The following is a 24656-nucleotide window of genomic DNA, read 5'->3' as shown; positions in this document are numbered from 1 at the left end:
GACTACAGGTACATGCCAGCCTGCCCAGCTAATTTTATTTTTTTGTAGAGACAGGATCTTGCTATGTTGCCCAGGCTAGTCTTGAACTCTTGGGCTGAAGCAATCCTCTCACCTTGGCCTCCCAATACACTGGGATTACAAGCATGAGCCACCATGCCCACCCCTTGTTTCTACCTTTAAACCTGGGCAAGGAGGGCCCTGATCTGGGGTCACCAGCATTACTGGAATGTTCTCTGACCCTCCTCCAGTCAGGCCTCTGGCTTCACTCTTGTTGAGTGAAGGGAATATTACCCACCGGGACTCTTCCTTCTAGGCCTGTTCTAGACATGGGGACCCTGAGATTCCCTGCCCAAATGGCCCTGAGTCAGCTTTCAGGGTCTGTCTCGACCCCTTCCCTGGCTTCATTCTCCTGAGGGTGGATGCATCCATCGGTAGTATCCTGAGTGTGGCCTTGAAGGTGCTGTTTGTGGAGGTGACAGCCAGCACAGAGGTGCAGAGTGAGCCCTCTGGGTATGGGAGCAGAAGGAGAAAGGGTGGGCCATGGCCTAGGGCTGGCTCCCTCCCCACTCCACATTTATCTGCGGCACTTGGAGGATTCTAAATTTGAACTGTTCTGGCCTTGAAGGTCATTATGAAGACATATTTGTCAGAATGAAAGGATAGAACATATTTTATTTAATAGCCTGATTTATAACTTTTACATATTTAGAATAAGTATGAGGTCCTCCATTTGTACTCCTGCCATGGGCCCCATAATCTTGGAGGGGCCTTTGTGTCATCCTTAGAACTGACAGTGAGCGCAGCCCAGGGTGGCCCTTCCCCTCATGGTCCCATAACAAGGGCCCTGGTCCAGACGCAGCACTTAGATAGCATCCTTATACAAGTTAGAGGAAGGCAATTCTCTCCCTCCCCGCATCCTGGTGGTAGAATTTTAAAAGTGCTGCCTCCTCTAGGAGGATGAATCAGAACAATGTTCCCCTTTCTCCAGTGCCAGCAGAGTACACGGCTGGACAAGGGAAAACAGGCTGTACCTCTGCTTGTGCCCCTTCTCAGTCGGGCATTTTTGTGCAGGGAGCACTCTGTCCGGGAGTGCACCTGACCCCACAGACCCGAACCAGACCTGAAGGGAAAGTGCTGAGACTGGTTTCCGGAGGTAGTCACCAAGTCATTTTACATTGTTAATGATCATTCTCACTATGATAGTAATATTTATTGTTTCATATATGCCAAGCATTCTGAACACTTTACCTGGATTATCTTATTGAAACATCAGACTATGAGGGGTATACCATTGTCATACCCCATGTGCAGATGAGGAAACTAAAGCTCAGAAAGGACAGGCCCATCTTTGGCCCAGGGCTGTTCAATAATAAGTTCAGGCCAGGCACAGTGGCTCACACCCCTAATCCCAGCACTTTGGGAGGCCGAGGTGGGTGGATCATCTAAGGTCAAGAGTTCGAGACCAGCCTGACCAACATGGAGAAACCCCGTCTCTACTAAAAATACAAAATTAGCAGGGCATGGTGGCGCATGCCTGTAGTCCCAGCTACTCAGGAGGCTGAGGCAGGAGAATCACTTGAATCCAGGAGGTGGAGGTTGCAGTGAGCCAAGGTCACGCCACTGTACTGCAACCTGGGCAACAAGAGCGAAACTCCATCTCAAAATATATGTATAATAATAAGTTCAAACACAGACCTGCCTGACACTCAAGTCTGTGAGCCTGCCTGCTGCTTGGCACTGCCCTGGATCATATTTTATAGCATTCTTTTTGCAGTCAACAAATATTCACTGGCCCACTCCAGTGTGCTGGGCACTGGAGTTATGGTGCTAAATAGGACCAGGACTTTCTCAGCCCAGGGGAAAAGACAAGCAGAGCAGATAATGGTGACTCCATTGAGCAGAGAGTGCTGAGTCCCACCTTGAAGGGCGAGAGGCTGACTACCAGGCTGGATGTGGGGAAGGTGCCCCAGACCACTGGGGTCCTGTGTGGTTAGGAAGAAGCTTCCTGGGGTTTATTTGTGTCTCAGGGGGACAAAGCAGGTGCATTAGGAAGTGGACACAGGGAAGAAATGGAGCTAGGAAAGGGGCCGGGTGGGACCAGGATCAGCTCCTTCTTGGAGATCCGAGTTACAGCATCATCGTCAGTCCTCTGGGGCCTCTGCTTAGAGGAGCAGGACTTAACATCCACCCCCTTCCACCAACCTTTTCAAAGTCAGAAAACTGATCAAGAGGAGGAGTCATTTGTACATTTTCAGGCAGGTCAAGTTGGAACTCAGGCCCCTGAGCCCTCCTCAGTCAGCCACGATCCAATCCCTTCTCAGGGCTCCTTCCACACCCAGGAGTGGGAGAGTCGCCATTTATGGTTTTAATTTTTAAAAACGGTATCATGCTTTCACGAGTTACAAATGCTTGTCCAGTTATACTAGCTGGCATTTCCTGAGCACATGCCACATTCCAGATGCTGTGCTAGGATTTCACATATGTTACCTTATACAATCCTTGGAGCAAACCTCTAAGAAAGGTTCTGTCACTGTTCCCACTTTACGGATGAAGAAATTGGGTAATTCTCCCAAGGTTAGACAGCTAGCAAGTGGCAGAGCTGGTTTCCTTGAGTCTAACATCCTCGTAAAACTGTATATGCTATGTGCACCCATGGTGGCAATTTTGGGAAAATGCAGAGAAAGCACACAAAAAGAAAATTAAAATGTCTCAAATTCTGTAATCCAAAAGTAGAATGCTTCACCACTAGGGCTATTTCTCTCTAGGGGTGTGTGCGCGTGCGCGTGCACGCACACACAAGAACACATATTTAAACCAACGCAGGGTCATGCTGTAATACTAGTTTGTAAGCTGAAGCTACCATTTGAAAATCACCTTAAAAGGACCTTCACAGGCCGTTCTCCACAGGGACACTCTGATTTCTAAGATCAGGTCTAGAACTGCTTGCCACTCTTCTGTCAACAGACTTGGCAAGGCAGGCCTAGGGACAGCACGAGGCAGCTCACCCTAATAGCCATGGTTCATTTTTGTCCCTGCTTTCTGCCCCCGTTCTTATAGAAAATAAATAAATAAATTTGAAAACTGACAGACCTCCCCAGGATTTTATTCTATGCCTGGCCCTGCTTTTAAATGCAAGAAGCAGAAGGCTTGTGAGCTATAAATAGCCCAGGCCTCTTCTGAACAGTGGCGGGGAAAATTTGTAGGTTCTGTCTCCTTCCAACCTGGTGACCTGGATTACTTCCTCCCTGCAGCGGCTGCTTTATTCGCTGCCTCCTCTGTCCATCCTTCAAGGAGCAGAGCAAGTCCTCTCTGTAGATGTTTAGTGAGCACCTCCACTGGGTCAGGCCCTAGGTGCTGGGCGCAGGGACTTGAGTGAGACACTGGCATTGTCACAGCCTGGAGTGGCAGCGGGTAAACATAGACACAGACATTCACAAGTGAGAATCTTTTCTGTGTGGGACTCCAAAGAGGGGTCCCCAGCTCTGGGAATCAGGGGAGGCTTCCTGGAAGAGAGGATGCTGGAGTTGAAAAGTGGAAGGAGGGTAGAGGAGCCTGGGGAGGAGGGGTCTATGGGGACACGGGTATCATGCTTGGCACAGTAACTGGCCAGAGCATGCCTTCATTATTATTAGGCAAATCCTGTGTTTTTTAAGAGTGTGTCCTGAGTTCCTTTAGTGGCTTCTGCAATCCAGTGATCTTGGGTACGAAGGACACTCAGCATTTTGTTCGTCTGTGACTCTCAACCTGCTCTGCATGTGCCTTTTGTCAGCAGCCAGGATCCTGATCCCCAACCCAGACCACTCAATTAAAAATCGGGCATGCAGCCTGGACTCTGTTGTTTCACAAGCTCCCAGGCGATTCTGATATTCAACCACATTTGGGATTCTCTGTGCTGATCCAGTGTCCCATCTGGGGACCACAGCCCAGTTCCCATCCCAGTCTGCCTGCTGGGTAGGAGTTTATTCTCCCTTGGGTGCCTCTAGCAACAGGAAAGAGAGCTCACAATCTCCCAGGGGCTCCCCATTCCGTTGACAGGCAGCTCGAATGTGGAAAATCCTTCTTCCCCCTGGGCCCATTAATCTTCACATGTTGAGCTGGGCACAGTGGCTTATCTCATGCCTGTAATCCCAGCACTTTGGGAAGCTGAGGTGGCAGGAGGATTGCTTGAGGCCAGGAGTTCCAGCCCAGGCTGAGTAACATAGCAAGACCCCCATCTCTGTAATAAATAAAAATCAGCCAGATGTGGTGGTGTGTACTTGTAGTCCTAGCTGCTCAGGAAGCTGAGGTATAAGGAATGCTGAGCCCAGGAGTTTAAGGTTACAGTGAGCTGCAATTGTGTCATAGTACTCCAACCTGGACAACAGCAAAGCCCAATCTCTAAAAAAAATAAGTTCTCATACTGTGATGACGGGCGGATCATGAGGTCAGGAGATCGAGACCATCCTAGCTAACATGGTAAAACACTGTCTCTACTGAAAATACAAAAAATTAGCCAGGCTTGGTGGCAGGCGCCTGTGGTCCCAGCTACTCGGGAGGTCGAGGCAGGAGAATGGTGTGAACCCGAGAGGCGGAGCTTGCAGTGAGCCAAGATCATGCCACTGCACTCCAGCCTGGGCGACAGAGCGACACTCTGTCTCAAAAAAAAAAAAAAAAAAAAAAAAAAAAAAAGAGACATTATCATATTGTGATGATACTGGTAAGTAACATTTGTACAGGCCTTTGTTGTACACAAAATACTCTGTTGATTTGGGAGGCAAAAAATATATAGATTTTAAATTCAGAGAGACCTGGGTTTAAACCACCCTCTCCCTTTTTTTCTTCTACCTTATCAGCTGTGTCTTTAAACAAATGACATAACCTCGCTGTGTCTCGGTGTCCTCATTTGTAAATAGAGATAATAACAGTGCTTACCCCTCAGGTTATTGGAAGGATTGCGTGACGTGTCACGCTTATGACATTAGGTGTGGTTGGGCGCAGTGCAGCCGTAAGGCATTCACTTCATAGAAATTTATTATTATTACTGCTCTGTAAGACATTTGCATGGTAAATTCAACATCAAAGACAGTTTTATTGAGTGCTTAATACATGCCCAGCCCTGCTCCAGTTGATGGGGTACATTGTGAAAAAGTTATTACTAAATGGCAGTCATTGTTATCAGCATCATCAGTATCATTTTTTTTAAGTGGGTAGTAAAATCACCCACTTAAAAAATTATTTTTAGAGTCAGGGTCTTTCTCTGTCACCCAGACTACAGTGCAGTGGTGTGATCATAGCTCACTGCAGCCTTGAATTCCTGGGCTCAAACCTCAGCCTCCCAAGTAGCTTGACTACTCCCAAGTAGTCAGGCACAAGCCACCTCGACTGACTAATTTTCAAATTTTTTTTAGAGACAGGGTCTCATTATGTTGCCCAGGCTGGTCTCAAACTCCTGGGCTGAAATGATCCTCTGCTTTGGCCTCCCAAACCGCTGGGATTATAGGTATGGACCACTGTACCCACCTCCTGTCTCCTCTTTGAGCTCAACTTCATTTATCAAGCAAATCTAATGTCTAATAGCCTCTGACAGTGGAAAAACTGAAGCTGGGAGTCAAGAGACCAAGTTCTAACCCAGCGCTGCCCAATGGACATTTCTGCAATGATAAAAATGTTCTGTGCCTGCGCTGTGCAATACTGTAGCCGCTAGTCACAGGTGGCTACTCAGCACTTGAAGTGTGATCTGTTCAACTGAGGACTGAATTCTTAATTTTTTTTTTAAAGTTTAAAGTTTAAGTGTTCACATGTGGCTAATGGCTACTCCAGATGTGCTGAGCTGTGAGACCTTGAGCAAGTTTCTTCCCTTGTCTGGGAAGATGAAGAAATGCCATTGGAGAAGCCAGAAGAGAATGTCTGGAATAGAGACTGAGGTCTGGAGCCAGCTAGATATGTGGTTAATTTCAGTTCTGCCAGATACCACCTCTGTGACCCTGGGCAAGTTACTTAAACTTTCTGTGTCTCAGTTTCCTAGTTTGTAAAGGGATCCTGATTATAATCACCTCACAGAACTAAAACGAGGTTTAAATGAGATATGATTCTACAAGTGCCTTATTCCTGATAGGCTCTTGACAAATTGTATAGAAGTGGTTTTAGCTGGTATTGCAGACACTCGTGTTCCCCTATTGCATCTTTGGAAAATTCTGAAAATTCTTGTTTTTGCTATAAATGCTTACAAAATGTTTACTTTTAGGGCTGGAGTTTATAACCTTGAACCTCTTGAAATTATGTTCAAGTTATATCATTGTGCATCTCTTTTTTTTCCTGGAGAAAATCAAAACTTTTCTCTGGGGAAAAGCAGCTCCCAGCAGATTTTCAAAGGACTCCAAAAGATTTAGGAACTCTGGGAGGGAGGAAACTGGTATTCATGGTGCATGTGGAACAGGACAGAGTGTGATTAGCGAACCAGTGGACTTTGGCTCCAGACGGCCAGTGTTCCTGTCCCAGCCCTGCCACCTCCAGGCTGCGTAAACTTTGTTGAACCTCAGCTTCCCTATCTGTAAAATGGGTATGATACAGGACATATTTCACAGATTGTTGTGGGGATTAGGTAAAGAAATCCATGTTAATTGAGTAGCATGGCACCTGTCACCCGTGCCCAATGGATGCTGGCTGCTTTTATCATCACATCGTCATTGTCATTATCATCATCACCACCATCTCTTCCATCCATTATATGCCAGCTTGGTGTGAGGAGTGTCAGTTTTTCAGTCTGCCCTCTCCTCCTGCCCTATCATCTCAAACCTCATCTCACACCACTCTACCTTGCTCTGTCTGCTAGAGCCACTGTTGTCTCCTTCGAACATACCAGACATGCCTGCCATGGGCCTTTATGTTTCTGTTCCCTGTTTTGGGAATGCTTTCTGTGATCACTCTGTTTCAGAGAGAAACACTCATCCCCGCCCTCATTGCCTTCTAGTATCCTCTCTATCTTTCTGTATTTGTCTGGCTTGATGTTTGCTTGCCTCTCCTAGCATGGAGATTCAGGAGGACAGTTCGTTTTTCCTTATTTTGTTTCCTGCTCTAGGTCCAGTGCCTAGAACAGTGCTGGATATGTAGAAAGTGCTCAAAAAATTACTTTGTGAGTGAATGAATGAATGAATCTCATCTAGTCTGAGACAGGCTTCTGTAGGGCTCTCAAGCTTCACATGATGTCTCTTGTGTAATATTTTCAATCAACAAATAATCTCTGAACCCTCCTTTCTGCCAAGTTAGGCCTTAGGTTCCAGGGATAGAAAGATGAGTGAGAACATCCAGTTCTTGAGGCGTGCACAGGCACGTGGGGTGACCATGGTACAGTTCTCTTCTAAGCACTTAGACTATAGTTGTAACTACAGAATTATGCTGCCTTCCTGTTTGCTGTCTGTCTTCCACCCTAGACTAGAAGAGCTCAGTGGGTGAGGACCCCCATTCGGTCTTGTTCAATGCTGCGTTCTCGGCACTAGTATGAAGGCTGGCACATATATGTAAATGGGGTGTATGAATGAACAAATACAGGGTGCAGCAGGATAGGGACTAGCAGAGAGGTCTGTGGGTGTACCAAGGAAGGGTGACTGGCCCTGTCTGGGGAAGGATAGAATGGGGCTGTGAGAGATTCACACGGGAGGTGAGGAACCTTCTGTCCCTTGCCTCGGCTCTCACTTGGCCAACCATGGAGCAGTTTGGGAATGAGGGTGGGGTGTGGTTCCCTCCCTCAGAGGCTGGGTGGCCCTTCCATACTTCAGCTTCTGCCTGAGCTGCTGTCCTTGGAGTTAAAAATAGGGAAGGATGGGAGCACAAGGACATGCTGTCCTCTACCACTGAGCAGGGATTCTGCTACCTCTTCTCAAAGGGGGCTGTAGGGCGGCAGGTTTGAGAAGCCAGAAGCTTAAAGAATTATCCCTTCCTGCCCCCTTGAGGACAGGCACAGACTTCTCTTTCCCCAGTCTGGCATGACTGTGAATGAGCTGTGTGGAATGTCACAGCTGGAAGGGCTTTCTGGGGTAGGCGGACATCTGGCAGGAAGCCCGTCACCCTCCAGGCCTGGGATCTTGGCAGACAACACCAATCAATCAAGGCCCCCTTTCCTGGGACCATGGCAGGCATCACCAATCAATCATGGCATCCTTTTCTGCCAAGTCCAGGCACAGTCTAAGAATTCTTAGCACAGGGTATTTCAGGCAACAGCTAGCAGAGTTGGCAAAAAAAAAAAAAAAAAAAAAAAAAAAAGAAAAGAAAAAAAAAGAAAACCTATTTATCATCCCCATTCTAGTCCACTCCTCTCATGGTGGGAAAACTGAAGCTCAAGAGAGGAGCAGAAAGTTGTCTGATGTCACACCGGAAGTCAGTAGTGGAGCTGGGACAAGATCTAGGAGTTCTGACTCCCTGCCAAGGCTTTTTCTTTTTCTATCCCCTGTTGCATCCTCTTTTCCACAGGAACTAAGGTTTGCAGGTTTGTGTATGCAAAAGAATGGCTTTTAGGCTAGGCATGGTAGGTAGTTCATGCTTGTAATCTGAGCTTTTTGGAAGGCCAGGGCAGGAGGATCCCTTGAGCCCAGGAGTTGGAGACAAGCTTGGGCAATGTGGCGAGACCCTGTCTCTACAAAAAATCATTAGCCAGGCATTGTGGTGTACACCTGTAGTACCGGCTGAGGTGGGAGGATCACTTGAGCCTGGGAAGGCAAGGCTGCAGTGAGCTGTGATTGTGCCACTGCACTCCAGCCTGGGTAACAGCCTGTCTCTTCAAAAAGGAAAAAGAAAAAAAGATGAAGAAGAATGGCTTTTAACCCAGGGACTGCAGGCTCCCAAACTTTATGCAACATACTGTGTGTATGTGCTGGCAGGTCCTTTTCTAAGAGAGAGCAACTTTTATCCATTTTCAAGAGGCTCCTTGAACAATGAAGAAGGCAAAGAAATCAGAAAAGAGTGATGGAATGGGCTAGAATCTTGCTACTCAATGTGTGGGCCAAAGACCAGCAGCATTGACCTCACCTAAGAGTTGTGAGAAATGCTGAATCTCAGGCCTCACCTGACACCTGCTGAATTAGAATCTGCATTTTAACAAGATTCCTGTGTGATCCATTTGCACATTGAAGTTGAGAAGCCATGAGCTGGAATTCCTTCAGACTTTGGTGTCTGTGTGGAGGACCTGCTTTGTGCCAGCCAGTGTCCCTGCCCTCATTTGAGAGAGAGAAAAGCAACCAACGGAGGTGCCTTAGCCAACGTGGGGCCCAGCTGCTGTGCAACTCTGCTGAGGCCAAATCAAGGAAGAGTTTGTTTAAACTGCTTCAAGATAAAGGGTAGCGCTGCTCATCCAAGGAGTAGGAGACCCAGCGTGCATTAAGCACGTATGTGGGAGGTTCTTGGGAAACCTTAGTGGACACCAGGTTAGCTGCTATCCTGGAGAGAGATGGATTTTAAGTAGTTGTGGAACGTGGATGAGCCAAGCTGGAGCAACAGGGGATGTGCTGCCTAAGCCCAACATCACCACAGCCTCGGTACTGAGAACAGCTAGTCCAAGGTGGGTTTGCTGTGGTGAGTGCTGGTGCCAGGTGGTTTCAGGTGGTCTTAATTGAGCCTTGCTAGCTCTAGGTCTTGCAGGTTCTGGAGGAAGCTGGCCATGTGTTGATTGAGGAAGGTGGTGGTGGGGAGCCTGAGGCTTGCCCTGGTGGGACTGGGAGGAAGGAATTCCCTCATTTCCAACCCCAACCCATCCCCTACATCCCTGCTCCCCATGTATCCACTGTATGTTTTCATCTGTGGGCCTTTGTGGGGATACATGTTCACATGTGTTATCTGAAGATGACATCTGAGGGGCCAGACTGTATGGCTTGGCCTTCTCTGGCCTTTGCAGCAGGTTTTCCACACTGCTTCTGGCTCAGGGGGAGCCTCCTTGCCATACTATGGGCTCCTTGACCCTCTTGGGGTCAGTGTAGAATAGGGGTTAACAGCCTAGCCTGGGAGATGAGATGAATTGGAAGGAAATGTATATAAACTTTGTTGAGATATAATTCACATACCATACAGTTTACTAGTTTAAAGTGAACAATGCGTTTTAATGTTTAATATATTCACAGAGTTGTGCAACCATCACCACAGTCAATTGTAGAATATTATTGTCACCCCTGTACCCGTGAGCAGTCATATCCCATTTGCCCCTCCCTCTGGTCCTTGGCAACCACTAGTCTGCTTTCTAGATCTATGGACTTACCTATCTTGGACATTTCAAATAAGTAGAGTCATAGAAGAGATGGTCTTTTATGACCAGCTTCTCTTGCTTGCATAATGTCAAGGTTCATATATGTTGAAGCATGTATAGATAATGCATTCTTTTTTTTTTTTTTTTTTTTTTTTTTTGTGACAGGGAGACTCTGTCTCAAAATGCAGTGGCGCCATCTCAGCTCACTGCAACCTCAGCCTCTTGGGTTCAAGTGATTCTCCTGCCTCAGCCTCCTGAGTAGCTAGGATTACAGACACACACTACCACAGCCCAGATAATTTTTGTATTTTTAGTAGAGACAACATTTTACCATATTGGTCAGGCTGGTCTCAAACTCCCGACTTCAGGTGATCTTTCCATCTTGGCGTCTCAAAGTGCTGGGATTACTGGCGTGAGCCACCATGCCCGGCCCAGTACTGCATGCTTTTTATGGGTGAATAATACTTTATTGCATGGATATACCACAATTTGTTCATTCATCCATGGATGGACATTCAGGCTGTGTCCACTTTTTGACTGTCACAGTTAATGCTACTGTGAACACTTGTGTTCAGCTTTGTTTGGACGGAGCGGATTTGTTTTGCATTCCTCCTCTCCAGCCTTTACTTGCTGTGGGACCTTGGGCAAAATGCTTCAGTTCTCAGAGCCTCAGTTTTCTGAGAGTTTCTGAGAATCAGGGACACTACTCTCTATCTCAGAGTATTATTTATAATAGTAGCTGCAATTTACTGAGTGCATGTATCTTACTGTGACAGTCATTGTGCATATGGTATGTCATTGAGTTCAGTCCCACAAGGGGTATGAGAGATTTATTTCACAATTAACATGGATCTGTGCTATCATGGGCTAACATGCTACCTTGTTGGAACAAACCATTTGGTGCCTTGAGGAGTTTTCTTTCCAGTGTGTGTGGGGAGGAGGGAGCTTCCCTGCCTCCCCTACACGTTTGGCATTGTCTCTCTGTTAGAGGCCATATTTCTTTCCCTTCCTTTTCTTTTAAAAGTTTTGAAATACACATAGAGAAACGTGCAGCAGCTGGAAGAACTCCCTTATGGTTCCATCATTGTTCTACCATGAGACCAGCTTGTCCCAGGTAGGGCTGGCCCCTTCACCCTGGGTCCCAGAAGAGTTTGTGGGATAGAGCCATAGCTAACTCATAAAGTATGTTAAGTATGGCTGGGCGTAGTGGCTCATGCCTGTAATCCCAGCACTTTGGGAGGCTGAGGCAGGCAGATCATTTGAAGTTAGGAGTTTGAGACCAACCTGGCCGATATGGTGAAACCCCATCTCTACTAAAAGTACAAAAAGGGAAAATAAATTAGCCAGGCATGGTGGTGCATGCATGTAACCCCAGCTACTTGGGAGGTTGAGGCAGGAGAATCACTTGAACCTGGTAGACAGAGGTTGCAGTGAGCCAAGGTTGCACCACTGTACTCCAGTACATGCCACAGAGCAAAAGTCCATCTCCAAAAAGAAAAAAAGTATGTTAAGTATGAACAAGAACTTTGTTCTGTAAACCACTGAAATTTGGGGGTAACTTGTTACTGCAGCATAACCTAGTAAGAGCTTACTAATGCATTTAATCCTTACAATAGGTGGAGTGGGTTCTATTATTTTTCCTGTTTTGCAGGGGAACTTAGGCTCAGATTGGTTCAGTAACTTTCTTTAGTTTACTCAGAAAGTGGCAGAGGCACGCTTCAAGTCCCAAACTCAGTTTTTCTGGCTCCAGAGCCTGTTCTCCTAAGAAGACGGAAGTACGTGGGCTGTATTTGGTGAATGATGAGTAATTCCGTGTGGATAGAACACCTGGTATGTGCATCATGGCAGACTTGTAGTATAGGTTTGGGGCAAATCCTGGAAGTCTTGAATGCTCTGTGGATTGTGTAGTTTCCCAGTGCCATATGGGGCCATAGACTCTACCTTTTGCCCACAACCCAGTTCCTTCCAAGGCTTGTTTAGCTTGTCCCAAATGCTGATGGAAATAGCTTCCTGAGGAAAAACAGCTTTTTGTGGGGCTATGAGTTGTCTTCCTTCCGAGGATCGCGGAAATGCCTCTTCTTTAGAAAGTCTTTCCACGTTGGCTTGAGGAGAGTAAATGACTTTCCCCTGACCACCCCTGCTCAGCACAGGACTCCCCCACCCCAAATGCATTTCCTCTGCTTCCGGGACTTCTTGTCTTCAGTTTTCATTTGGTTCCACATTTTCCCCTTCACTCTGTCTACATGTTTTTATTTGTCAATATAACCTTCAGTTGTACTGAAAAGTATTGCTTCCATGTACAATGAAATCTTCTGATTTTATTTGCAATCAAGTATAATTCAGCATTGAGTCAATTCTGCTTACAACCCACACCGTGGCTCTAACTCCAGTGCTGCATTAATTACCCTTCTCCTCAGCTCCCATAATATTCTGTGTATATCTCTGCCCTTACATTATGCTGCCTTGTAATTATTGCACAATTTCCCCTTTTCTTGCCTATCTCTTCTGGTAGACTGGGAGTTTCAGCAAGGTCTGGGTTTAATTCATCTATAAGTCTACAGCACAGGATCTGGCCCTGAATAGGCAATTAGTAAAGAGTTTGTTGAATGATAATTACTTATCTGTTTCATGTCCCCTCCCCACTGTAAGTTCCTTAAGGTCAAATACTGTATCTTATTCAAATCCCCAGAGCCAAGAACAGCATGGCATAGGAAATGAGCTCAATAAATGTATATTTTGTTGGATAAGTGAGAGTAACGTTTCCTTCCAGGGGCATAACTCTTTAGAGTTACAAAGCACATTCTGTATTTATTACCCAGCTGATTCTCACAAAATCTTTCTTCTCCCTCTCTCGGGTTCTCAAATCCTTATCATGTGCCTTTTGCCTCTCTTGCTTTCACTCATTTCATCTCTGTGTCTTTATGATCTCTCCCTCTTTCCTCTTCAAATCCTCTTGGGAAAAGGTCTGAGGCACTCATCCCTCCCTCCAGTGTAGAGCAGCCTAAAGGGCAAAAATTGCACTCTGGTCTGCGTTGAACCAGGATCACATCCCACGTGCCAGCTTTGTAATTATGGGCGGGTTCATTAACCCCTGAGCTTCAGCTTTCCCTTCTGAAAATGAACACAATACTTACTTCACTGCTGGTTGTGAAGATTACATGAAATGATGAATGGTAAGCACCTCTCATAGGCTCTGATTCAACTTGATAAATGGAAGTTCCTGTCTTTATGTGGAAAGGTGATTCTTTGAGGGTGGGATTTCAGGCATCAGCAAGCCAGTGGGAAGGAATTGTAGTTTAAAAACAACCACAGGATAGGGATGCTTCGTAGTTCTAAAATCTCCCTTGTGAACCCCACCTTCGCCCTAGGCAGGCCCAGTCCTCTCTGTTCAGTCAGCACCACGGACAGTTCCTGCACGCACCCGTTCTTTGCTGTGGACTTCATTGCATTTTAGAGGCCTTCAGTTGCAAGTCACAACTTTATATACCACCAAGGAAGCTAAAACATGTCAGAATTTAACTCTGACATGCCATTGGTTGCCATTCACATCTTGAAAAAATGCTTGTCTTAGAATCGATGAAATAACGAGTTTACTAGAGGTGGTATCAGTGAGCAGTTGACCACTGACCTTTAGAGAGGTTAATAATAATAGCCAGCATTTATTGAATGCCAGCTGTATTCCAGGCCTTTCCCCCTCCTTCCTCTCCTGTTCTGGGTGCTGTTTGCCCTTTATACATATTCTCTTAACAAAGATTACATTTGGGGAATATAAATGTGAGCCAGATATACAGTAAATCAACAGTCTTTCCACCATCGTTTTCCTCAAAACATTCCAATTTTTAGCCTCATTTCTTCAGAACATTGCTTCCTGCTGAATGATAGTCTAACGTGTTAACCTTTCCAGTCCACACCGTGGTTAACCCACCTAAAACGCATTTCAAATGCATATCCTGTAACCCAGCAGTTGCACTCCTAGGTATGTGCCCTGAAGAACTGCACAGAAATCGTCACCAAAAGACACATACAAGAATGTTTTGGCAGAGCTATTTGTAATATCCCACTACTGGAGGTTACCCACCCAGATGCTCATCAGCAATAGAATGAATGAAAATCATTTTGATATATTCACACAATGTACTACAATAAGTCATGAGAATGAATGAACTACAATGAAACAATCAACATGGATGAACCCCACAAATGTCGTTTTGGGTAAAAGAAGCCAGATGCTAAAGAATATACACTAGGTGATTTTATGTAGTGAAAACTGCAAAATAGACAAAACCAGTCTGTGCTGTTAGAAGTTAGGATAATGCTACTTTTGGTGGAAAGTAACTGGAAGTGGCATGTGGGCCTTCTGTAGGGCACTGGTAGTGTTTTGCTTCTTGATCTGGGTGCTGGTTCCATAGAACTTGGTAATGGTCATCAGGGTATACACTTAAAACTGTGTGATATATAATTGTGCAGTTTTCTTTATGTGTATTATCCTGCAACAAACAGTTGTTTTAAAAAGCACCTTTCTCCAGAAGAGAAGAGATTGCTGAGACTTTTGTATGCAGGATGATGGATAAGAAATTAGAGGGGCAGCTGGTCACATGGAAGATTTGGAATTATTCATCGTGAATAGAATGTAGAGAACACTAGGGAAAAGGGAAAAATTGAGGCTGGAAATGTAAATTGGGACCATGTCAGAAAGACAGTGTGTGTTAAATTGGAATTTATTCTGCAGGCAATGGGGTGTCATTGAAGGATTTTAATCACAGGGATGGTGTGTTCACAATTGAGGTTTGGGAAGCTCAGATGGGCTGCTGAGTAGAGAAGAAACTGGCCAAAGAGGACACTCTGGTGGTGTGGACACCAGTTAGCATAGAGGAGGAAACTGAGCCACAGAGAGGTTGAGTAACTTTACAAGATCACACAACTAGTAGAGTGACTGGGTCCAGGTTTACAACCCAAGCATTCAGGCTCCATTGTCTATGCTTTTAACCATTAGGCCATGCTGCCTCCTGAAGATGCTCTAGAAATAGTGAAAGGCTGTCAACTGGAAAGGAGCAGGGAGATTAGCAGTTAGAAGACCTGAATTTTTTTTCCTGAAACAGGGTCTCTGTCACCCAGGCTGGAGTGCAGCAACGTGATCATAGCTCATTGCAGCCTCAAACTCCTGGGCTCAAGCAATCCTCCCACCACAGCCTCCTGAGTAGCTGGGACTACAGTGTCGGCTAGTAATTTTTAAATTTTTTCCACAGGCAGGGTCTCACTATATTGCCCAGGCTGGTCTTGAACTCGGGATCAAGCAATCCTCCCATCTTGACCTCTCAAAATGTTGGGACTACAACCATGAACCACTGTCCCCAGCCTGAATTCTAATATCAACATGGCCTTTGACTTCTGTCCTTCTTTGAGCCTCAGTTGCCCTCTGTACAATAAAGGTATTGATCTGGGTGATCCCTAAGTTCCCTCCAGATGAAACCGTCTCTTATTTTAAGGGAGGGCAGCTTCCTATAGCTCCAGGGAGAAGAAGGGGAAGGTTAGGGCCCTCACAGAAGTAATCAGGGTTGTGCTTCCTCCTCCCATCCTTGGAGACACAACCAGAGGCAACATCAGTGCCGTGGAGGCCTGGGTACCTGCAGATGGTTCTCAGCCCTTGATTTTCAGATGGACTTCAAGACCTGGACAAGGGAGGCATATGAGGCCCAAGTCACTGGGAATAACTAGGCCAGGGAGAGGTTGACCATGGAGGAAGAAGAGGCAGCAGCCTCCAGGGTATTTATCTCAGAGAGACAGAAAGAGTAGTTGCTGTGGGAAGGGGAAGGAGTGAGCCAAGGGCCTTGGTGCCTTTTGCATCCTGGTTTAAAATAGCCCAGTCACCGAGAGCTCTTGTGTCTGGGGGAACTTCACAGGCTGCTCTATGGACTCGGAGTGGACACACACTGACCAGGATGTGGTTAGTGATTTTAGAGCCTGGGAACCTAGAACAGGTCATGGAGCCTCTCTCGGCTTGGGGCTTCTCATCTGGAAGTCAAAGCTGATAATGTCCATCTTCAATAAAATGTCAGAGTGGGGACTGGTTGAGTTCTCTCCTTCTCCCTCCCCCCACCACATCCCTGAGGTCTCATGGTTAAGAATATATGATGAGCTGTTTTCACACAGACCTGGTTTCGAGCCTAGCTCTGTCTTACCTGGTGTAACCTTGGACAAGTTGCTGAACTGCTCTGAGCCTGTTTCCTTGTTGTAAAATTAGGATAATAATACTTGTCTTTCAGAGTTATGGTGGGGTTAAATTATATATGTATATATAATTTGTACACGGTACAGGGTAAATGCTAAAAACAATAGAATCTGTTTTCATAATTTATCATCGTTTTATTATCCTGTTCCTTATGAATCCTTACTTTTGGGAGAACGTACATTAGACACATTCATATTCAAGTATAAACAGCAGAGTGAGATCTACTTGTTTTCTTTACCAGAGAGAATTTACATTTTTCTTGGGGACACATCCTAAAGCCAATTCAATTTAACACACTTTCAGTGGGGATGGGCAGTGTGGGCGCTGTCCCTGGTGCTGAATGGAAGTAAATGACGAATGAGCTCATGCTGTAAACACAGACATTGACTAGATGGATGAGAACTGTGTTTCAAGGTGCCGTGGAATAGTTACCCCAAGAGAAGTGAAGACTGAAATGCCCCTAGGACTCAAGGAGTCTGATGAGAGACGTCTTTGTGGAAGACATGGCTTAAGAGTTCTGGTGTGGAGCTTGGTGAGTTTACTTTAGGGTGCAGTTGAAACATGGCTTTGGGGCCAGAATAGCCTGGAGTTGAAGTCTAGCTCCACCATTAGTACTCGTGCATGTCCTTTGGAAAGTTACTTAACCTTCTCGATCCTCATTTTCTTTCTCTGTAGAGGGGGACAGTAGCTATCTCATGGTTTATTGTGAGAATTAAGTGGGATGATACCTTTGTGAAACACTTGGCATGGCATCTAGCAAAATGGTAATAACCATATTAACAATAGTCAACTTTATTGAGGGCTGACCATGTATCCCAGCCTACCTAGGCCATCCTGAGGGTTAAATGTTAGGTTAAATGTTATTACATTTTTACATTGCTTGCTTGTTAACATTTAGTGCTCACATAGCTCTGAGAATCTGGTGCTTTTATCCCTATTATATGATGAAGAAACTGAAGTACAGAGTGCCTGATAAATTGTAGGTGTTATTTAAAGCTAAACTATGGAGGATGGTTAGAAATTTGATAGGAAGATGAGGAAGGGAGGAAAAGAAAGGAGTGAGAACCAGGATGGGGAAGTTATTGAGGATGTACAGTATTTCTCAGGATGGAGCACTGAAGTATCTGGCTGGGCTAGGATATAGAGACTGGGAGGGAGACCAGTAGCTGATGGAGAGGGAGTCAGAAAATGGAGATTCTTGGGTGCCTGGGTGCAAAAACTGAACCTAATTCAGCAGGCAGTGAAGAAACATTCTAAGGTATTTTTTTTGGTTTTGGTTTTTGGTTTTTTTTTTTTTTTTTTTTTTTTGAGATAGGATTTCACTCTGTCACCCAGGCTGGAGTGCAACCAGCCTCAACCTCCCAAGCTCAAGCAATCCTCCTACCTCTGCTACAGGTGCCCACCACCATGCCCGGCTAATTTTTGTGGTTTTTTTTGTAGAGGTGGAGTTTCACTATGTTGTCCAGACTGGTCTGAAACGCCTGGGCTCAAGTGATCCACCTGCCTGGGTCTCCCAAAGTGCTGGGATTACAGGCATGAGCCACCGTGCCTGGCTAAGGTTTTAAATAAGATGGTGGCATGATTGAAACTGTGATTTATTTATGAATTTGTTTGTATTTACCTTCATTTGCATTATAGAATTAATACATTAATTATAAAAATTCAAATGACATAGAAGCATACAAAAGAGAAATAAATTTCCTTCCCAATGTTCTGGTTGGGTGTAAATGGGTACAGGTACAGTTATGATGCGGGAGCCCACCTATGTGAAGATTTTTGAACTTTGACTGGCTTAGGGTGCCAGCCTGTCTAAGGTCAGGTGTCCCCAAACCAGACCCTGAGATGAGATCCACGTTCTGCCTGCTTTTATTCTGGCCATGCTGGCAGCTGATTAGATGATGGCCACCCAGATTGAGGGCAGGTCTGCCTTTCCTAGTCCACTGACTCAAATGTTAATCTCATTTGGCACCATCTTCACAGACCCACCCAGGAATGATACTTTGTATCCTTCAACCCAATCAAGTTGACACTCACTATTAACGATCACAGTGACATTTGGAAGTGAGGAAGAGCAGAACAAAGGGAACACATCTCAGCCACCTGAGATGGATGGATCTTGGTGGGGGTAGTTGGGAAAGCATTGGAACAGTCACTTTGGGGACCATGGCCCAGTTAGCAAGAGAGGACCCACAGAAGGGGTAGGTGGCGGAGGTTGGACAGTGGACATTGCTGTGGTTGGGTCCAGTCATGGTCTCCAGTTTGGGGAAGGTGGTGTGTCAAGGGAAAAATACATTTACAAGGGCATCAGTAAGACAGTTGGCAAGGGCAGGTGTGGGGACATTGGAAGGTCTTTCTTCCTCTGCAGTGGTTGGGCTTTTTATGTTCGGGGCCTACTTTGTGCCCGACACTGTGGGAAACGTCTGTCATGTAACCCTCTCAACAGCTCCGTGGGGAAGATGCCGTCCAACTTGCCCCAGGTCTCCATACCTGGGCCTTCTGACTGCAAAACCATGCTCACCTGTGTGGGGAGCCAGGGCTGCTGTGAGGCAGATCCTAGGGGCCTAGTTGGGAACTGCTTTCAGGGCTGTAGGGTGCCACGCAGAAGCAAGGCACAGCTCTGGGGGATTGAGTTGTTTGTCATGCTCTTTTCCTCCCTCTTCAGGGAGAAATGTGTCAGACCCAGGTAGGTGGAGATGGAACCAGGGTGGGGGGACCCGAACAGGGGTCAGCAGAGGGAGGGAGCCGGGGCAAGTGTGTGCTGCCTGCCTGCAGGGTGCCCAGTCATGGGTCTGTATCCCTAGTGTGGGGCTGGGGGTGTTTGTTCCTGCACATCTGACAGGGACATATGTACAGTGCTGTGTGTGTGTGTGTGTGTGTGTGTGTGTGTGTGTGTGTACAGGGATGTCTCTGCCTGAGTCTGTGTTTCTGAATGTGCATGTGAGTGGTTCTGTCTTTCTCTGTGTCACTGTACCTGCTATACACAGAAAAATACAGAAACAGTGGAGATGGAGGATGGAGGGAGGCTGCAGATGCAAGCTAGGGAAAGAACAGATGATGGAATGGAGTAGAAACACCGATATAAGGGCACACACGCTCTCCCACGTGTTCAGAAACACCCAGGGAGGATGTGTATATACCTACCCACTTAGCCTCAAACACACAGAGTGACAGGCATGTGGAGACCGCTGGGAACACACTCAGACCTGCATTAACACACTGTCTTTGCATGCATCTTCCTGTGTGTGTGTGTGTGTATTGCTGTGTGCTTTTCTGAATATGGGTGTCTGTGTGTCTCAATAACACAGACACGTGTGGGAGACAGAAATATGAGGCTACACGTTCTGAGAAACACAGTGTTTGTATCTACGCATGCATGTGTGTGTGTACATGTGCGTGTGATTCTTAGAGTCAGGGAGGAAGGAGAGACCATCCTGGAGCTGGGAGGAGGAGGGAGGCCAGGAGAAGACTGGCGAGAGGTGTCCTGGCCTTGCCCTGCTCCTGGTATGCAGGCCTAGCTCTCCTGTCCTCTGGTAGGAGCAGGATGACTGAGTGTGATTGGGGCTGCTTTTCCCCAGTGGGTTAATCAGCAAGCATTGAAGGATCCCCTTGGGTATAAGCCCACATCTGGACTCTGTGGGACCATGAAAAAGATCCCACTAATGATCTACCCCACCTCTAACAAGCCCACAGTCCCTTGAATCACTAGGCCATGGAGCAGGGAGCAGAGACCCTCCTGGGGCTGTGTCCTGGCTCCCCGCCTTACTAGCTCTACAGACGTGGACAAGTCCTGACCTCTCTGTACCTCCGGTTTTGGGCACTGGATGGGGATGAACAGCAGCATCCACCTTATGGTTGGTTGTGAGGATTAAGGCTGCTCTCAAGGCAGACACTGGTCCATCCCACAGCTATTAGTTGAGCTCTACAATGGTCTAGACCCTGTTCTTGGTGCTGAGGCTTCAAGAGTGAACAAAGTTCCCTGTCCTCATGGAGATTATGGTCTTCACAGAGGAAGCGGCCAAAACACCAATATTGTTTAATGCATTTGGGTGATAAATGTTAGCAAAACCAAAGCAGGAGTCAGGGCAGAGAGGGGCAGGGGGTGGGAGAAGGCTGCTATTTTGGAGGGGCCAGGAGTGGTCAAGAAAGATCTCAGATGAGATGATGTTTGACCACAGAATGGAAGGAGTGGGCTGCTGATGGGGGCCATTTAGCCTCATAAAAGCCTGTTATTCTCCCACTTGACAGTTGTGCAAATAGAGGCACAAAGAGGCTGAGTAATTTGCCTAAAGTCTCCCAGCCACTGAGATAGATATCCAGGATTTGAACTCATGCCATCTGATTTCAGAACGAGTAGTCCTCAGTCAAGGGTGATTTTTGCTGCCTAGGGGCTATTTGGCAATGTCTGGAGATATTTTTGATTGCTGCAACTGGACTGCAGCGGGGTGGGGTTTGGGTGGTACTAGTATCTAGTGGGCAAAGGCCAGGGATACCGTTAGACATTCTGTGATGCACAGGGCAGCCCCTACTGCAAAGCAGTATGCCATCCACAGAGCCAGTGTGCTGAGGATAAGAAACCCTGGTCAAAATCCATGCAAAGCACTTGACACAGTAGGACATGTAGTAGGTGCTCAATAAATAGTAGCTGAAGAGGAGGAAGAGAAATGATTTGGAGAAGGTTTCAGGGGAGAAATGAATTCAAGGGGGAGAAAAAGCACATGTAAATGAATCCATCATTTAACAAAACTCATGCAATACTGTTTGTTGGTGGGGTGGTTACTGGTGAGGCCAGGGATCCATGGAGGTTGATGGACTGGGGATGGAGGCTGAAGCTGGATAGCCCCCAACTGCTGCAACACTGCTAACCAGATGACTCTTCTCTCTGTCGCCCTCCCACCTGTGTCTCTCTCCCCATCTCTCTTGGCCGCTTTGCCCAGGAGACAGCCGGAGGCTGAAGGGGGCCATCCAGAGGAGCACAGAGACGGGCCTGGCAGTGGAGATGCCCAGCCGGACGCTGCGCCAGGCCAGCCACGAGTCCATTGAGGACAGCATGAACAGCTATGGCTCGGAGGGCAAGTAAGTGTGGGGCCACCAGCCCTTCTGGCTCTTGCATTCTTTTGTGGTGGGGCACAGGAGGGACTGAGCAACCCCTCTGGGAGCCCTGGGGCAGCTCCAGGCCGTGGAGACACCAGCTCAGGGCTCCAGGTTCATCCCCCATCTTCAGAAGGGAGACAGTGTAACAGCAAAGTCCCGAGGGAGAGTGAGCCCCACTGCTTGGATTTGAATCCTGGCTCCACCCCTTTCCTGCTGTGTGACCTTGGGCAAGGTCTCTGTGCCACACTTTCCTCATCTGTAAAATGGGATTAACGGCATCAGCTTCATAGGGGTGTCATGAGGATTAGACGTTTATAATCCATATAATGCAGGGGTAATATTTATACACAGCATAAGGCAGTGTTTGGCACTAAGTGCTTTATATTCGTGCTGCTTAAGAAATAAAGGAGGGGGTAGAGAGGGGTTTTATTATCATCATTAGTTCCTCTTTACTTTTTTAGTTTCCTAAATCCTGTTGGTTTTGAAAAATATACACTACTGCTTTATAAAAGCATTTCTTGAGCATCAGCTCACTAGACAGTAGTGCGGCTAGCTCCTTGCCAGCGTTTCCCTCCATGGGCTTCACGTCAGAATCACGGGAACACGTTACCAACGCAGCTCACAGGGCCCCACGTCCGAGCTGCTGAATTAGTCTCTGGGAATGTGGCCTGAGAACGCCACTGTTAAAAAGCTTTTATCCCAGAGGAACTCACCTGGACTCAGGGTTTCTCATTTTCACAGAACCCTTTAAGAATTTCAGGAAAGCACTGGGCCCTGTTTCCCCCAATACACACAGCCCCCAGTGCATGTACACACTCATTCTCCCACACACAGTCCTGCAAACATGCTTTTCTCATAACTACAGGGGTTATCAGAGTTCCCTAAAACCATCCGTGGATCCCTAGGTCAAAGAAACTTTGATCCAAAGTGACTTCCTTATCATATAGATGGCCAGGGCACTCAGAGAGGTTAAGGAGCTCACTCTGCATCACGAATTATGTTACCAGGCCTGGAACCCAGGAGTCTTGACTCCCAGCCAGGGGTTATTTCCCAGCACTGCATCGCTTCATGGTCCTAGCTATCCTCTAAAGTCAGGGAAGTGGGGTGGGATATCATGATTCTTGTGCACATGGGAAGACTGAGGCTTAGAAAAATTAAATGCCACAACTGTCCAGAAAAGTAGCCACTAGACGCATGTGGCTAATTAAATAAGATGAAACTTTCTGTTCTTCTATTGCACTAGCCATATTTCAAGTGCTTGCTAGCAACTTGTGGCTAGTGACAACCATATTGGGTGGTGTAGAAAATAGAACATTTCCATCATCATACATAGAAAATTATTTTGAACAGTACCAGCTAAGTGACTTGTGCAAGGACAGACACATGGCCACTGAGAGGTGGGCCTCCACCTTTTGCTTCCCTTCATTCTGGCCCTGCCCCTCAGCTGGGGGCTCCTGCTGGCTAAAAGCCTTCCCCACCCACCCCCAACCCCTCCTAAACTGGGCATCTCCAGCCTCGTGAATGGCCTTGCCTTAGCAGATGCTGCTGTTCCACCCACCTCCTAGCGAGACTTTCCCGTGGGTGAGAACAGGAGGAGGACAGCGGAAGGGAGAGGAGGAGGAGGAGGAAGGGAGCCAGTGTTTTCTTTAACCTGAGAAACATGGCAAGGCAGCAGAACTTGGAGGAAGATATTCTCAGCATCTGGGGAGCAGTGGGGCCCTGCTGACAGGTGTGAGTCGCAGGGAGTCAGGAAGCTCAGGTTCTCATCCTGGCTCTGCCACTCATGCCCCTGGGTGGGCTTGGGCACATCAGTGGGCCTCCCTAATGTTTGAGGAGGCCAGTAAACATCTGTCAGCCTCACAGGCAGGTCTGGACGCCTAGATTATGGGAAGGGCAGCGTGCTGCAGTGAGCAGCAGCAGAGAAGTCAAACCTGCATTTCCATTTTATAGAAGAGGAGGTGAAGGTTCAGAAAGGCCACATGACCAAGGGGAGCATTAAGAGTGTGTTGTGAGGAAGAAACGAGGTGATGCCTGCAGGTGACAGGTGTTTGGAACATGGCTCTTGTTACCATTTGCTGTAATGGGCTTTAAGGGACCAGAGAGTCTAATTACATGACAGACAGGTTCAAAGCTAGGACTCAAGAATGAGACTGCCCTGGTGTGTGGTTCATTTCAGCTTCTTAGTAGCTGTGTGGCTTTGGGGGAAGTTACTTCACCTCTCTGAGCCTAGTTTCTTCATCTATAGAAAGGGGACAGTAACAGTGCAGATACTTACAGAGTTGTGAGGGTTCAATATGTTAATACATGTAAAAGAACTTAGCACAGTGACCGGCACTGTAATTGTTAACTATTATTGTTGGTTGTTAATTAAGCCACTGTTTGTTGGCTATATTGCTATTTTGGTCAGTTGCGTTGTAACAGATATAGTGAGCCACCCCAAATACAATTGTGTCTATAAAGTGCTTAGCACAGAGTAAGCACTGAGTTAAGTGTTGACTGTGATGATTACGGTAACTAAAAGGGTTGAGGTGGGTGTTCTGAGCCCAACTGTGGAGGTATCAGGTGGGTTGGAGGGTGACGGGTCCAGCAGCAGGGGACAGTCTCGGCCTCCTGAGAGGGGCTGAGTGTTGGTGGATCCCAGCCAGGCCCAGCGCTGCGACCTGCCCAACACCTGGGCAAGGTAGGGACACAGAAGGAATGGGTGAGGACATTGAGCTGTAGTCAGCCTCCTTGTTCTGCAGGCATTTGGGGCACTGGTTGGGCCCAAATGCCAGGCTCTGAAACAGGAAGGGATTGTTCTCCCCTCTCCCCACCCCTTGGGCTTCTGCCAGCCCAGCTGAGGCTTACAGGGAGCCAGCCTCACTTGAGCAGCCCCTGCAAGGCTGCAGCCCCTGGCACCACTGGGTCTGTCTGACTGCGCTGGCTCGCCAGGCATATGTATTCCTGCAGGTGGGCACAGGAGTGCTCCCACATGGATTTTCATTTCAGCAGATGTGATTGAGCACTTAGAATGTGCCAGGCAGTTGGGTCGGGCACCTCAGACACCCTGTCCTCCATGAGCTTCCACTCTTGGGCACTGACTAAGCAACTAGCAGTGTGAGGAGAGCTGCAAAGGACAGGTATAGAAAA

General features: G+C 47.0%; 1 protein-coding gene across 3 annotated transcripts in view; it reads left to right on the top strand.

Annotated features, from left to right (window-relative positions):
- The window catches only part of RIMS4 (regulating synaptic membrane exocytosis 4), a 57968-nt gene that overhangs the window by 16578 nt on the left and 16734 nt on the right, over nucleotides 1-24656 (top strand). For 2 of the 3 annotated variants that reach the window (XM_010384267.2, XM_010384265.2), the window contains one exon: nucleotides 21371-21509. In XM_010384267.2, coding sequence (XP_010382569.1) covers nucleotides 21371-21509 — 139 coding nt within the window. The remainder of the gene's footprint in view (nucleotides 1-21370; nucleotides 21510-24656) is intronic. The other variant, XM_010384266.2, reaches the window with a different exon arrangement.

This window comes from Rhinopithecus roxellana, chromosome 13, assembly GCF_007565055.1.
Source record: "Rhinopithecus roxellana isolate Shanxi Qingling chromosome 13, ASM756505v1, whole genome shotgun sequence".
NCBI lineage: Eukaryota > Metazoa > Chordata > Mammalia > Primates > Cercopithecidae > Rhinopithecus > Rhinopithecus roxellana.
Note: the sequence above shows the minus strand (reverse complement) of the source record. Positions and strands in the feature narration are given on the sequence as shown.